The sequence below is a fragment of the Molossus molossus genome, unplaced genomic scaffold, assembly GCF_014108415.1.
Source record: "Molossus molossus isolate mMolMol1 unplaced genomic scaffold, mMolMol1.p scaffold_m16_p_5, whole genome shotgun sequence".
Classification (NCBI taxonomy): Eukaryota; Metazoa; Chordata; class Mammalia; order Chiroptera; family Molossidae; genus Molossus; species Molossus molossus.
In genome coordinates this window covers 27,079,215-27,095,853 of record NW_023425388.1, presented here as the reverse complement: position 1 = coordinate 27,095,853, position 16,639 = coordinate 27,079,215, and the positions used below count along the sequence as shown (strand labels likewise).

The window sequence follows — 16,639 nt, the reverse complement described above, 5'->3', positions numbered from 1 at the left end:
AGGTGGTTAAAGGAAGGAGTTGAGGAGCTGGATGTGTAGTTAAGAAGAATTAATTTGGAGAGTTCCATGTTCAGGTACACGGAATGACTACATTCTTTCCAGGACTTTCTGGCCTCTACTGGTTATCTGTGGAAGCCTGTGGTTGTCATTAAAGGGACTTGTTTGTCACAGTTGGTTCCTAATGAGGCTCCTGGCTCATTTCCTTTGCAAGCAGCTGCCCTGTGGGGACCCAGAAGAGCCCTCCCAGAAACCTGGGTTTCCCTGATTCTGTCAGGTAGAACATTTTTAATGGCAAATGGCAGAAAGCTCAACTGAAAATAACTTGAACTAGTAAAGAACTGGCTTACAGTAAAGGGTAGATCTTGTCCACTTCAGAGGTAGCTGGTTTAAGGGGCCCAGATGAAGTCACTAAGATTTGGTTTCTTGGTGTCATCAAGTCCAGCAGAAATGACTCTGTCCCACCAAAGCCCAACATTGGTATTTGTCATGATTCTCATTGGGCTGGGTCACACATTCACCCTAGACCAGCGGTTCTTAACCTGTGGGTCACGATCCCTTTGAGGGTCGAATGACCCTTTCACAGGGGTCACCTAAGACCATCGGAAGACACATATTTCCGATGGTCTTAGGAACCGAGACACCGCTCCTCTATCCGTCTCCAGGTGGGTCTGCCCACATGCAGATACGCCCACACGCAACGTGAGGAACTGTATTAAAGGGTCAGGGCATTAGGAAGGTTGAGAACCACTGCAGACTGATCACTATGGTCAGGGGAATGTACTGCCTCTGACTGGCTAAGACCCAACTTGTCTATGCGAGTCAAATCTGCCTAAACATTGTTTCCCAAGAGAAATTTGGTACTGTTTTTTTACCAGAAGTAGGACAAGTGGATGTTGGGTGTTAAACACAAAAGAAAGCCCTCTTTACCCATGAATACTTCTTTTAATGGAGCCAGTAATCTATTTACATGTCTGTGCCGCCAATGGCACAGAAATATTGATATTTCCAGTTGTACACCTTACTCTCCCCACCTCGAGCACACACTTAGTTTGGCTGAAAGCTGGTTAGAAGTGGCTCCGAAATACTCGATCCCTCTATGTATAGGCAAAGCATCCGATCAATAAGGGGACAAAGCCCTTGTCATACACTTAAAAGGGGGAGAGAAAGCCTCCAGATATAACAGTCCACAGGGTACCACCAATTAATTTATGCATTAGAGATATGAAGAGCATTCTTCTTAACGGAGAGAGAGAGATGTAAGGAGATGTAGGACCCCTTGTAAGGGGTCCCTCGTGTGTTAAGCCAGGAAGAAGGAGTTCTATATTTGGATGGTAAAAGGAAGCGAATTAGCAATTTGGATGGGTGTGAGAAGAGACAGTGCTGGCGTGGAAAAATCCCTAGTGCTTCATTTAGTTGTTCAGTGTTTCATCAGCAATATCAATAGCATACTTAGACTTTTTTCTTCCTTTGGCCATTTTACTTCTTTTGTGGTGTTTTATTTCTGTCATGTTTCGATTAAACACTATCTCACTTCCCTACTTCCCTCTCTCCATCCCTCCCCAAACCTTTTTCCTGATGCCTGCCTGATAAAAGGCCCCACATCTGATATTAACCTAAAACTTCCTTGATTACTTAAAGTGGGTTATTCATTAACAGAAGTTAAATTACTGGTTGTTAGGCAAATCCTCTAATTCTTTCAAACTACCGATTTGCTCGGAGAAGCGTCTGTAAAGCCCCTGTAGAAATAAGCAGAGCTTTGTGCCAATCGTTAGCTCTAAGCAGAGGTTTGAGAGAGGGAGGAGAAGTTACTCATTTGCCCGATTCCACCCGGTGAGTCCAGGGGAGGGAGTCAAGTGCACCGCAGTTGACAAGCAGTGGAGGGGAGCTCGGCGGCTGCTGCCAACAGGGCAGGACAGGAAAGGACTGGACAGGACAGGGGCCACCCGGCTGCCTCTGAGCATGGTCCTGGGTTCCAGACGAATTGCTCTGCAGATCCAGCATTTTGCCTTCTCTTTCCTATGATGGCCAGAGTTTCCTGTGCTGAGAGGTATGGCTATCCTCTTTCCTGTCCTTTTGTTCAGCAAAAACAAGAGCTAATTAAAGTCAATGTCAGAAACTGCAGTGGGACAAGGAGGGAGCTGCGGGAGCTGGGTAGAGAAACTTCCAGGGGCTGGCTGATCACGCAGATAAAGCGCCTTTGGGAGCTGTGTGCCTAGCCATGTTTGCATGCTTCCCAGTTATTAGAGGGAAAAAGCCACTTCTCTGTGGGTGACTAAAACATGTCTCTAGGCCTCAGGAGCTGAAAACTATGCTTCTATGTGCATTTTTGGTTTTACTCTGTAATAGTCTAGGCTCATTTTTATTTCATACTTTTGTTTAGCTCAAGAAACATTTGCAACCAATGAAGAAACTGACCCTGCTCATGGTTTTCAAAGAAAATGCAACAGTATCTTTATAGTCACTGAGCAGGACAGTCATCATTACTATTTGTTGTTGCTATCATTCTTTCCATTGGTATTTTGGATATTTTAGAAATCATAATTGAATCTAACCACTATTTTGTTCTTTCAAATATGTTTTTTATTCTTTCAAATTGCTATAGTAATCGATCATTGAGTTTCATAACATTTATATATGTTTCCAATTTAAAGAATACAATATATACTTAAGGTATTATTGGAATTGGTCGTGCAGTTTTCTGATTTATGGAATTTAAGTGTAAATAAAGATACATTTAACACAGATTTTTTTTTCCTTGTAATTTGAGAGTTTGGGTATGCTTTCTGGAAAAAAAAACAAACCTACAAAATTTGAATTAGAATTTTTAGCAAGATCTACATCCTGAGCAAATATAACCTGCAAAGTCCAACTTCACAGGGGAAAGTAGATGTACTTTGAAATTATTGTGACAGGTCACAAATTCTCAGTTTAGAAAATTGGTTAACCTTGAAGATGTTTCCCTCATTCCCCAGGAAGAAAAATGTTTCCTATCTATTTTTGTTTCAATAAGATACAATACACATTCGAATTTAAATATGGTTTTTGAGCCCTTGCCTAAATAGGGCACCAAACCTATTTTTTGTGAGCTTATGGTGACAAGCCTGCTACAAGCTTAGACTATGAGTCCTAGCAAAGAGCCCAGAGGCTGAGTTCTTTAGCATCATTTGGAATCCCCGGCCACGGAGGCTTAGTGGAAGCGAAGTGTAGCAACATGTGGCAGAGGAAACCAAGAGCCGCCCAGGGAACAATAGACATCTTGTGGAAAGGGCTGAAATGAATGCGGCCAATTCCCATGGGAACGCCTGTAGTTCTTTCACACTGTGTGAAAAAGATGCTCCTTGAAAAGAATCTGTAATCCTTTCTTTCAAGGGAAAAATCTATCTGAGAACTTTATCAAAAGTTTCTAGAACCCAAGTGGGTCTATGTTAGTCAGTGGGCTTCTTTTTTTTATTTTTTATCCTCACCCGAGGATATTTTTCCATTTTTTGTACAGATAGAGTGGGAGGGAGAGAGAGGAAGGGAGAGAGAGAAAGAAACATCGACGTGAAGGGACACATCGAGTAGCTGCCACCCGCACGACCAACCAGGGCCGGGGACAAACTGCAACTGAAGTACATGCCCTTAGCAGGAACTGAACCCGGGTCTCTCCAGACCGCAGGCCGATGCTCTAACCGCTGAGCCAAACCGGCCAGGGCAGTGGACATTTTTAATATAGGTGATAAGATGAGAATGTTTATTGCACTGTGGAAGTGAAGTGTAGTGTTGTCCAAAGCACAATGGGAATGAATATTGTTATTCTAGAAGTGAAGAAACCAGAGAACATCTGAACCTGGAGATGGGAGCGAGAGGATAATTTCCTCAGAATAAATCGGCTTCCTGAGTTTTCCTGTATTTTCATGTAGCAGAATATACTGATGCATAATAGTGTAACCCAATAATGTTCTATTGGCATCCACTGAAGTCACCTTGAAGTCGTAAAGACATTCTTTCAAGTGTCCTGAAGGGAATTATATACTCCCTCCTCACTGTTACTGTTTGGCCATGGTGTGGGTAGCATCAAGTAAGGCTTTCTCTCCAGGGAACAAGATAAATTTGCCACAAAAAAAAAAACAAAAAACAGGGACACATTTAAGATAGTTCATGAAGTACCCCGACTAAAGATTGAGGGAAAGTACAAGTAAGATATAAATATGACCCCAATGGAGGACAACCTAGGCATCTTTAATGCTGTGCGCTCAATGTTAGGTCACGGTACAGTAGTGCATTTGTTTTTAAAAGGGATGGCGTGGGGACATGTTGACAGGTGAATGGCCTGTAAGAATGATATTATTAAACATGTGATTGCTGTCACTTCTTGTATGGTTGCTATCTGCCAAGGTCTGTGTTAAATGCTTTACATAACCTCATCAAACCTCCCAACAACCCATGTTACAATCCCCAGGTCAAAGAAGAAACCTGAGGCTCAGGGAGATTAATTAATCTGCCCAGGTTTACACTACAGGCAATGGCATAGCTGAACCCAACTGTGTCTAGGTTCCCACTTCTTACTGAAGTCCCATAGTGGACAAGTCTGAACCCTACACTCCTTTTTTTTTTTTTGGTTAATGCTCACCCAAGGATATTTTTGTATTGATTTTCAGAGAGAGTGGAAGGGAGGGAGGGAGAGAGAGAAACATCGATGTGAGAGAGACACATTGCTTGGTTGTCTCCCACACAACCCTGACGGGAGCCAGGGATAAAAGCTACAACCCAGGTGAGTGCTCTTGACTAGAATCAAACCCAAGACCCATCAGTCCACAGGCTGACACTATCACCACTGAGCCAAATCGGCCAGGGCATTAACCCTACGCTCTTTTAAAAATGTAAGAAAATTGTATATAATCGAGTGATAAGAACCATTAAGAATAAATAGAGGATGAAAAAGAAGGAATGCTAAAGAAATATAAACTACTGTATCTATTAAAAGAAGAGTTGTTATCACTATCTGTAAGCCAGAAAAATTACTAATAAAAGAATACACATACTCACAGATGAACAGATTCTCTATTTTTGTAAAAGAAACTCTTCAAGGGGACATTTCTCCATGTGTTGATGGCATAAAAATATGATTGATCACCAAATGTCTAGAAAGATTTATGAGGTCATTCTCCTGGAGCCTATGATCTGGTTCAATGGCAGGTGTGTAGCTACCTGACCACACACTTTTGTGGGGCAGCGTTCTGGGAAGACAGGCCCACTGTCCACATCTCAGTGATCACACAGATAGATTTATCTTCAGCACAGCTTCCCGTGCACTTTGCCGACAGATCGGTGGTTTGATGGGTAATAAACCTACTACAGGAACAGGCAAAATAGGGATAATTATACAATTTAAAAACATGTTTGTTTGTTTTTTTTAAAAAATTACTGTGTTAACTGTTGAAACAATAAAAAAGTGTTTCAGTATCTTTTTCTCCTCTGGAGTGTCAATAGATCAAGCAGGATAAACATTTCTCTGCAATATTTAAAGTACAAATTTACATATCAAGTGGATTTTTATGAAAAAACTTCCAGCAAATAAAGTGGGAAAAAAAAGAGGGTACAGTAAATCCTCACTTAACATCACTGATAGGTTCTTGGAAACAGCAATTTTAAGCAAGACAAGGTATAACAAAACCCATCTCCCCTTCGGCTAATTGTTATAAACAAGAGTTAAGTTCCTATGTCATATTTCTGGTCACAAAAACAGACCAAGCTTTTAAATAAAGACCCAAAGAATCCAATAATAAACACTGAGATAGATGTGAGCTACATTTATTACTACATTTTAGAAAGATTAATAAAAACGAGTGGGATCATTCTTTTCCAACCCGTTTCCTCCGGTTCCAGGTCTCCAGGGGCAGGAGCCTCTCCTTGCAGATGAGGACGCCAGGTGGGACCCGCCCTGGGCAGGGTGCCCTTCCACTGGGGGGCGCACTCGCACACTCAGTCTGGGACAATTTAGAGAAGCCCATTCACCTTAGGTACACGTCTTTGGGATGTGAGAGAAAAGGGAAGCACCAGAGAAAACCCTCCCAGATGTGGGGAGAACTTGCATACTCCACACAGACAGGGGCTGCTGGCTGGGACTCCTTTTTCTTCTAATCAATGTTAGAACCAAAACGATGTTCAATTAAAGGACATTATTCGAGAACCTGCTGTATGCATTTTTTAAGTAAGTTTGTTCCATGTATTAGCAACTTCCTGCATTCTTAATAAATACTATCAGTAGTATTTATCTAGAGCCGCGATTTTCAACCAGAATGCTGCAAGAATTGTTGAAACATGCAAATACCTGACTATTAAGTCAGGGGCACTGACCTCTTTTCTCTTAGGTTGTCAAATTAAAAAATGACAACAGCCAACACACCAATAGCCATCCTGTGAGAATGAATCAAAATTATACCTATTTTTTTTTTTTTTGTTATGTTAGATTGGCAAAAAAATATAAGCTGCTGCCTGGCGTGCCTCAGAATTTCAGGGATTAGCCTATGTGCCATGAGGTGAGAAGGGCTGAAAAGTGCTGAGAACAAGAGGACCACTTCTTCGGGCTGTGGGCCCGGCAGGACAAACGCAGTGTTTTGAGCTGTGCGTGTGGAGCGGGGGAGGGAAGTGTTAATTAAGTTACAGTTCTCTCTTCCCCAGGCTTTGTGAAATGGCTCCCAGTGGCCATTCCAGTCACCTGCTTGAGTTCCTGTTGAAACTGTGTTTCCTGCGTGGCTCCCCCACCCCCATTCTTCCCGGGGAAAGTATAGATTTTCACGAACACAGGGAGTTTTGTTTTCTCTGTTAAAAACAACTCTACTTTACTGGAGCAGGCTTTATGTTTCGCCCCAGGAAACAGAGCATTTCACTCAGAGGTAGCTCTCTGTCCACCGGGTGAGGTGCAGCCTGTCACCTGACCAGCTCTGAGCTGCCGGTGGCATCGGGCTGCATTCCTGGAATTCCTTCCCGGGCACTGCACTGCGGTGACCGACTTCGGGTTCACAGTGCTCGCTGTCCCCTGGAGTCCGCTGCCGCGTCCCTGCCCAGCTAAGTGACAGCAAGTGAGCCTTTGAGGAGTAGCACGCAGGTAAACTGAGTTTGCCCGGAGAGTTGTGACTCCCTGAAATGTGTCACGCTGGGTGCAGAATTCTTTATCTTTTTGTGGTGTCCATTTCTCCTTACTTGTCAACCCAAACTGGCTCTAAAAATATATACGAAGTCATGAGAATGTGGACTTCAGATGAGGCTCCTTTAAACATGAGGAAAGGACATTATGAGCGTGAAAGTTGGGAGTAAGAAGGAATTTTATACACCAGATTGTTTTGTAATTCAAAAAGTCCGAGATTGGGAGGCTGACCTACTTGGATGCGAACCTTGCCTCTGTGTGTAACCTTGGACAGGATGTTTTCATCTCACCAGCCCTGTTTCCTCTTTGGTGATAATATCTGCCTGCAGGGTTGATGAGAGAACTAAGAGAAGAAAGAGTCTAGCAAAGAGCTTGGTGTATAGGAAATCTCTGGGTGTGTGCACATAATTGCAGATGTGTGCATATGTGTGTGCTTGTGTGTGTACAGTGGGTGCATCTGTGTACATGCATGTAGGCCACAGGTCGATGCCATTCAGAAGGATAGCAGCTTTCCCAGGAGATGAGATTGAATTTGATCTGGCTCTGATCTTCTCTGCTGTTGCAAAGAGATCAGACACTTGAGCAAAACATTGGCCTGAGCTGCTGAAAAATAAATAACGTGTCTTGCTGATCCTTATCCGGGAAAGGATGGTATAGTGTAGCACGTGGGGTGCTCTTTAAATGAGGACTCGTGGGAAGGGAGGAAGCTCAATAAGTATCACACACAGTCATGTATACAACTGTACACAGCCCTGAGAGGGCTTTGTCGTGAGAGGCCAAGTGCCTTGGATCCTGACTCTGCAGCTTACTCTCCATGTGCCTCTGGGGTGGTTATTTTCCTCTCTGAAGGTCAGTTTCTCATCACATGGAATTATAAGAATTAAGTTACTCAATACTTGGGAAGTGCTTGGAGTGGTACCTGACACACGGTTAACATCACCTGTTGGTGTCATTATTTTACAAAGAGCTCGATAACGTGTTAGCAGCTTTGATCTTCAAAATAATCTAATGAGATAGACTAGCAGGTATTAGCCCCATTTTGCAGATCAAGAAACTGAGGCTTAGGGAAGGGAAAGGCATGAACCAAAAGTCCGATAACCACTAAGGGGCCAGTCTGGGACTTGAGCCTCAGTCCCAACTAGAAGCTCAGGATATGTGCATTGAATGAAAAATATTCTAAAAGTTTGGCTCAAACATCCTTTCCTCCACAAAGCGATGCCTTATCATCTTTTCCTAGGAAAGCTCTGTCTCTCCCTTGTACTTCCCCAAACTTTCTTTTACAATAAACAGAAAACTTCTTCTGGGTCAGCCCTGTATTGTAGAATGTTTGGTATAAGTCTCACCCCTCCCTCTCCCACCCTTAGATGTGTGAGAGTTTTCATGTATAGTTGTGCATTGAAGAATAACGTTTTGCACATGATGAACATTCAAGAGTAACAGATGCAGGTGGGAGCGTGGATGTGGGAGCGTGGATGTGGGAGCATGGATGTGGGGCTCCACACCAGCTGTCACTATGTGTAGAAAGAAGCCGCCCAGGAAAAGCCTGTGGGTGCTCCTCTCCCCCTGCCTGCATTCCTGCTCCTTCCCAGAGCTCTGGCTTTGATATGTATGGGGCAGCTGAATCTGATTCAGGAAATGCCAGATACTGACCAACAAGCTGACTGGTCAAAGTAAAGACATTTCCACCCAATGTCTTATTTTCCTGAATAGTATTTCACTGAGACTCTGTCACTGTAAATGTCTGGGACGAGGTGGGGAGGATGTGTTAAGGAGAAAATTCAGGGGGGAAAATGTCCTAATTTTTCTTGTAGATATTATAATTCACTCTTCCACATTTGCCATGGTGCAAGCAGTTTCCCTACCCACTGAAACCTTCCCTACCACTCTCCTTCATTTCTCTTCCTCTGCGCTTCTCTTCCTTGCGACTCCTGCTCTTGGTTGGCCAAATCCCAGGGCACAGGTGGGCAGGGATGCAGGGGCAGTGTAGGAGGGAAGAAGAGTTCATTTTCTTAAGACTCGACCCATCTCTTCATCCTCAAATGTTACTTAATGCTCTGAGGGCCTTTATTGCTAATAGTAGCCTCACGTGGAATCAATATACCACAATGGCTGTGAACTTGGAGCTTAGCACTCTGGATCCAAACTCTAGTTCTCCAGTTTACTAGCTGTGTGGACTGGACAAGTTATTTAATGCCTTGGGTTACTCACCTGTCAAATGGGGACGAAATGTCCTCATATAGGTATTATTGGGGTTAAATGAATTAATGTTTTCAAAGCATCTAGAACAGTACCTGGCACATAGACAAGCGTATATACATATTGGCTGTCATTTTTCTGAAGCTGGTAGGCAATGTGAAAGTGACCCGCAGGCAATATTGCCCTTGAAGTCTCTTCATTGGCCTATGAATTGCATCTTTTGGACTATTACCGAGAGCTGATTTCATTGAGTGTCTGGTGAAAGATTTGGCTTGTATTTAGAGACCATGTCTCATAGAGAGTATGTATCTTTAAACTTTAAAATTGCATTCCGCACAGATAGGTGCTCCCACAGTGATAGCTCAGAATGGATGTCTGAGACGGCCCAGAAGCAGCAGACTCCCCTAACCCTTTCGCACTCGTTCTGTGGAACACAGACAGTGGAATGCTGGGCGGGATTGCCTACTGCTTGTATTAAATAAATCATCTCGGCTCTCACTCTGTGCACACGTGGCTGCATTTGTAAGTTACTTGCATGTAAGAGATGACTCCACTGTAAATTGTGGGGAAAGCCCACTAGCCTGAAATTCAAAGAACAGCACTGCCACTGTTACCATGGGGCCTTGATGATGTCATTAAACCTCCCTGGCCATTAAACCTCCCTGCAGTACAAATGGTCTGTGATTTTATTAGGTCCAGAAGGGAGCTGATGAGAATAATCAGATATTTAATTTGAGCCATTTCCCGACTCTATTTGGACTGTTAATTGAGTGAGAAGTACAGTGGGACTTTATTATTTCAGCTGTGGGAATAGAGGGAGGATTGCCCGATCCCAAAGCCCTTCTCCTTTAGCCTGCACTGAAATGTTATCTTCAAGTTCAATGTTCAAGTTCATGTTCACATTCTGTCACGATTATCCGCACGCTCCTAGACAGAGTCTTCTATTTCATGGCTACTTGTTTGGAGAGTGTGAAAGAATAGGGCAAGTACGGAGGTCGTCTTCTGGACGTGGCTTGGGCAGCTTCTTTGGTGAATATAGCAAAGAAGCCCGACCAAGAGGGTAGCGTTGGTTTCCATGTCCAGGGAGAGATGAAACCAGGCGGTGGGTCTAAAGGATGCTTCCTGTGTCCTCTTTTTCCTTCTGTTGCCCTTTTCTGTTTGGTTTCCATAGGAATCTGTTGGGAAAATCTGGCAACTGTTGGGCTTATTTGTTGCTTGTCCTGGTGGCATGGGGAAAAGGAGAAGAATATAGAAAAGGGAAAAAGTGAGATTTACACTCCTTTTTAAGGCTCAAACTAGGTTTCTAGAGAAACCTAATAATTTCTTACAGGACTTTTTGAGACAAAAATAAGGAAGGATCTCATATGCAGATATCAAGCCAGAGTCTGTTCTCCGTGCCAGCGATTTTCAACTGGCATGCCATAAGAATTTTCAAAACAAGCAATATATGAGTATTTAGTGAGGGGTGCTAACCTCTTTTCCCGTAGATTGTCAAAAAAAAAAAAAAAATGACAACAGCTGACACAACAATAACCGCCCAGTGTGAATGAATCAAAATTATACCTATTTTTTTTGTCAGATCAGAAAAAAAAATATTGTGTTGGTGTGCCACAGAATTTTAGTAATTAGTTTATGTGTGCTGTGCAATGGAAAAGGTTGAAAATCACTGCTCTATAAACATCTCCAAAGGTATTTTTTTTCTCTCTGCTGGGCACCAAGTTCACATTCTGAGGTCATGTTTTTCTACTAATGGCTACATTGTGTCATTTGTTTCTCTTGCAGAGAGTGTCAAAGAAGACCTCCAAGTCTGGGGGGCAATGACCTTCCAAGGAATACGGAGCATACCTCCTGCTACATGTTTCTGTCTTACTAACCTCTCATAACTGGGACACATGGCCCTGGGCCTTCAAAAGGTCAATTGACTCTCGGACTCCTCGCCATGCATCACCTGTTCAGACTGGTCTTGGGACAGAAAGACCTTTCTCGGGCCGGGGACCTCTTCTCCTTAGATGACTCTGAGATTGAAGACAGTCTGACAGAAGCTTTGGAGCAAATTAAAATAATAAGTTCATCTTCAGTAAGTAAACTAATTTTCAGACTACACCCCTGAGATGATCTATTCTAAAGCCAAATAACTGTACCTATCCTGGGGGAAAGGATCTTTGCAGGGAAAAGAGGAAGGATCACTAATATCGGTCTCTCTTGACTCTGCCCTGTGGTTTAGTTGGCATCTAAGGAACAACATCACCGACGTAGGGGGCAGCCAGGCCACCTTTTGCCCACTCACAGCGACCAGAAGTCTGGAAATTGCAGAGCAGAGTGGAATTCTCACAAAAGGCTTTTCTAAGGGTTATTTCTAAATCCTTGGAATGACATGGAGAGGAGAGGGGAGCAAATCCGGGAGAAAGCAGACCCGCCAAGCTGCACACCAGATCAGTAAACAAAGCAGGGTGTGCGGTGGAGGCTGAATAATGAAAGAAGGCAGGATGACACCTCCTGCCATGCACGTAACACGAGACAAGGACAACCATCACGCTGCTGCCAGAAGTGACAGTTGCCCAGGGCTTGATAACACCGATTCTCTTTGCTTCTATATCGTCTCTGTTTTTGTTTTTTTCCCTCTTTCCTTTGCTCTTTTTTCTATATCCCCCTCCCCCACCACTTAATTAACCTCCCTAATTGTTAGCCCGCAGTGTGATCAGACAAATTCAAAATTTCCATCAACTCTCCCATTTCTTTGCGTCTCCTCAATGTCAAGATTATATATTCTGAAAGCACTTCCCGAAGGGTGGATGTGGAGTGCCTGGTATGCTTTGATGGTGACCTTCCTGATCATGCTTGGACCCTTCAGGAGACTGGTCCCATTTCAAGGCCACCAAGTGTCGTCTTGCATCCTCCCAGCTCAACAGCATTTGCCAGCACATGGCATGAACACCCTCGGGGCAGAGGAAAAAGACAGGACTCGAGCCATAAAATAACGAATTAGCAAATGTGTACACACTTCAGAAATAACAGCTTTCCCCCACGTTAGAAAGAAGAAATGCTTAAAAGACATGCTAGCAACCAGTGCCGTTTCCTCCTCAAGCCTGTCAGCATGTTCTCTTGCTGGTGGCCATTAACATGCCACATCCCCCCAGTGACCAGTGAAGTCACTGCCCAAACACTCTTCTTTTCTCAGGTAATGCCTTTGACAGCAATTATGTGTCCACATTTTTTCCCAGAACATTAATCAACTTAGTCTGGCTCAAAACACAAAATATTCCTGGTACATTTTCACATTCTGGGTAAGATTTATGAGCTATTTCCAGCAGCCCCATTCATCACACTCCTCTGGAAATAAATTGGGTGAATATGCCACTGATTTTCATCTAATCCAATAGTATATATATATTCACACCTATGTATGATTTTAATAAATATTATCTTATTGACAATATTTATTAGATATAATAAATACATTGTATTTATGCTAATAATATATTAGTGTATAGATCGACATTCCCTGAAACCTATTTCCACTAGAGGTCACTAGTGTCAGAGATTTTGTTGTTTCCTTCATCAATTGCTTTGTTTCGTAGATGTTAGATTCGGAATTTTAGGACCGGTGAGTTCGTTCTGTTGTGGGCCCCACTGTTGACCATCAGGGCTGGCAGGTCCCTTGTCATCAGAGCATTGTCCATCCTGTAGGCCCTGCAGTCAGCTTTCCGCAAGACCAGCAGGTCCACAACTCAGGACTCTCCTGTGCTCTTCATCTGCTAACTGCTCTCACATCTCGCTTCTTCCACTCCTCGATCTGCAGCCACGGCATAGAGCAGATGGGTGGCAGAATAATCATCATTGTTTTGTTCTTTTAGAGGAATCATGGAGATCAATCCCATTTTCAAACGAAGTGATCATTCAGATCAACCCAATATTTAAATTTCTTAATCCTAGCTATAAATATATCCATTTGTGGAATTCCTTCTCCCTTTCTATTCCTTTGAAAGCCAGTTTTAGTTCCATTTTTCCTTTAATGATTTCTAGTGATTCTAGTTCTTAGCGATTACTTCTTTCTAAAAAGACATAATTGCCTTTCACATTATATTTTGTCCTTACAGAAAATCATCTATTCATATAACCACCAATGCAATCTCTGCATAAAGTAATCCCAAATCTATGGTTTTAGGCTCAACATCTCTCCCTAAGCTTCAAGCTCATAGTAGTTTGAGGTGTTCCCAGCTAAACACCTCAAAACTAATATGTATTAAATAGAGATTACCATCTTTCTTTCAGTTATACTATCATTTTCCTAGATCTCCAAGCCTGGAGTCACCAGTGAGCTCTTTCTCCCACTCTCCCCCTGCCCTGTGAGTTCTATAAACAGTGCCAGAGAAATACCTTCTCATCTGCTCCTTCTTTTCCCACCCTGGCTCGGGCCCTCAAAGCAATTCATCCTCCTGCCTTTGGTCCTGCATTTCTCTAGTTCATTTTACCAACAGTTTCCAGATTAAAGCACCTAAGCCATACTTTATTACATTTCTCTCTGTTGTTCAAAACCTATTCATGAGGCCTCAGTGCCCATGACATTCAGTGACCAAAGCTAGTGATCAGTCCACTGAACCACCCTACCTGCTCTGTGGCTTACTTCACTGTTAGCTGCGTCCCATCATTCCCTTGTGATCAATTCTTTCCTAATGACCCCAGATCTCAGAAATAAATAAATTTCATGTCTAGAAACACAGAACTAGAAGGAATCTTCTAAACCATCTTTTCCAACTTTTTTTCCAGTGCAGAAATGTCTTCTTTAAGATTCCTAACAAATAGGTGACCTTCCCATCTGCACTACATCAATTGCTTTGTTTCATAGATGTTAGATTCAGAATTTTAGGACTGGTGAGTTCGTTCTGTTGTGTGCCCCACTGTTGACCACTAGGGCTGACGATGATGAGGGCATAGTAATAAGTTTCTGATGATTTTCTGCTTCTCAATTTTCCTTCTGTAAATTTCCTCTTTCCATTGCATGAAGCCTTGATCTGGCCTTTGGTCAACATCCCTACCTTGCCTTTGCCTGGGGACATCTGACTCCAGCTATAGCAATCAGAATTTCTTTCCCAGTAATTCTAGAGAAACAATCAGCACAGAGGATTGATCATGATGATGGTGCCCCAAGGAACAGTCCTTTGGTTCCTGCCTCTTTATCGCCGTATCTGCTTTGGTCACCGCCCTTCTAAGGCCTGGTAGTGCAGCTTTTTCTTCAAATCTGTGAGCCACCTTATACCTTTATTATTAATTTATTGCAGTTATCTAGACTTTTTCTGTTGCTTATGACCAGTGAATCCTAACTGACAAAAAGATAGCTGTTCCACTGTTCAAATTGTTAGTATGTTCCTCCTTTCAGCCAAATGAAATCTTACTCTGTGTTTTCAATTCATTGTGCTTTGTGGGTCCCCCTCCCCCGCCCCACCAACAATCTGCTCCTACAAGAAAAACTTCAAATATATGAGTATGGGTATCAGTCACACCTCTGGCTTCTCTCTTCCCAGCTAAACATCCTTAGCGCCCTCATGTTCACCTCACATTTCCAGTCTCAGGTCTGGAAACTCAATTTTGTCAGTACACGAGAAATGCTATCTAAATCATGCTATCCGCATGCAAGTCTCAGAAGTATACATTAGAATGCTGGCTTTTGGATTTACAATGTAAAATAAAACTCATATCAGTTAGAATTCTTGTGTGCTTCGTGCTGTTCTCTCCAAGTCTATTTACCCAATCTTTCACTGGACAAAGAATATTATTGATTAGATTTTTCCTCCTCTGTTATAATCACATTTCAGTTCTACATCCCTGATATTATATTTCACTCACCTGTGAAGTCACCCATGCACATATAGCATCTTGGGTTAGCCCCCGTCACTGGCTAATTCCACTGAAACACATGGATTTTCCTATTGTTGTTGTTGAATCCTCAAAAGATAATCTTGTTTTCAAGTTCTTGGGGCATGTCTCATGGTAGCTCCCAAGCAGTGCCTGCATTCTCAACGTTCTGGTCACCTTCCCCTGGAATCTTCCCGGTTTATTATTGTAATGCATCATTGCCAGTGCTTAGAACAGCTGCTAATACTAGTCAGATTGTCTGTTTCTAAAATTTATTTTCAATAATATCATCACACAGTTGGCCACATTTATACTATGAAGTGCCAAGATCTTCAGGTTGAATCAAAACTTATAACTGAATAACTTGAAAAAAATTTAAGTAAATTATGTTACATTTTAAACCATTGCAATAATATTCTTGTTTTTAGGCCCTTCTTCCAGGGTATCCACACCTTTTAAGAAATTATGATTCTATCCAATATATTAGTTATCATTCCTAGCTTTGTAGATTTGAAAATTCAGTAAAAAAGTCTCCAATCTTCCTTCTAACGTCACTCCAAAGATAATTGAAACTTACTAGATTCCACTCTGCAGTTCACACCCTCTTTTTCTACCAGTTAGAACAAAACACTGCTGGAAAATATTTTGTCATTATTCTTGCTTTGAGAGTGTGACTTTGCACTAAAAATTCTCTCCAAGTTCTCCAGTGTGACTTTAAGTGTTGTCTTTTCATTCCACGACTTTTCTGCAATACCTTTACCTAATAATCACTTCTTCTACGACCTTGGCTTTCCTCCCCGACTATGACAGGTGAGATCGTCTCCTTGTGTACCCACCCTCTCCTCCCACTCCCAACCCACCTTTCCTGTGATGTTTGCCCCTGCCCAATTGTTCCACCATCTTCCAGTTCTCTTAAACTTTTTTATAACGATAATCAGGCTTTCAAAAATCAGCTGGTGTAAGCAGTTAGATAAAATTAAAATCACTTGCTTGTCAATCTGTAATCCATTTCTCCTCCCTTTTCTCCCAAAGGTAACCAATATCCTGATTGTGGTATTTATGCATGTTTTTATTTCTTTGCTACATGATCATAATTCAAAATTACTTATAGTTATATTTCATGTTTTTGAACTTTATATAAATGCAATTATAAGCTCAATATTATGTTTTTGAGGTTTAGCTATCTTGGTACATGCAGTTCTAATTCATTTCTTTTCAGTGGGATAGAGTGTCCCATTGCATCACTGTGCCACAGTTTGTTTATCCATTCTTTGCCTGATGGACATTGACTATTCAAAAAGAGCGTCAGTGAACATTCTTATAAATTAGCAGTTTTGGCAAATACGCTAGTATTCCTAGTGTACACAACTCGGAATGAAACAACCAGTTTAGGGGTTTTGTATGTTTTCGACGTTCTGAAATGCTACCAAATTGCTCTCCAATGTAGTTGTACCAATTTAC

The 16,639-nt window shown here is 42.3% G+C and overlaps 1 protein-coding gene across 1 annotated transcript in view; it reads left to right on the top strand.

The window, feature by feature from the left end:
• Positions 1–1,919: 1,919 nt before the first annotated feature.
• VEPH1 (ventricular zone expressed PH domain containing 1) overlaps positions 1,920–16,639 on the top strand; it is a 229,245-nt gene continuing 214,525 nt past the window's right edge. Inside the window, exons 1-2 of the mRNA XM_036242764.1 lie at positions 1,920–2,047; positions 11,108–11,402. Coding sequence (XP_036098657.1) covers positions 11,265–11,402 — 138 coding nt within the window. The 5' untranslated portion in view covers positions 1,920–2,047; positions 11,108–11,264. The remainder of the gene's footprint in view (positions 2,048–11,107; positions 11,403–16,639) is intronic.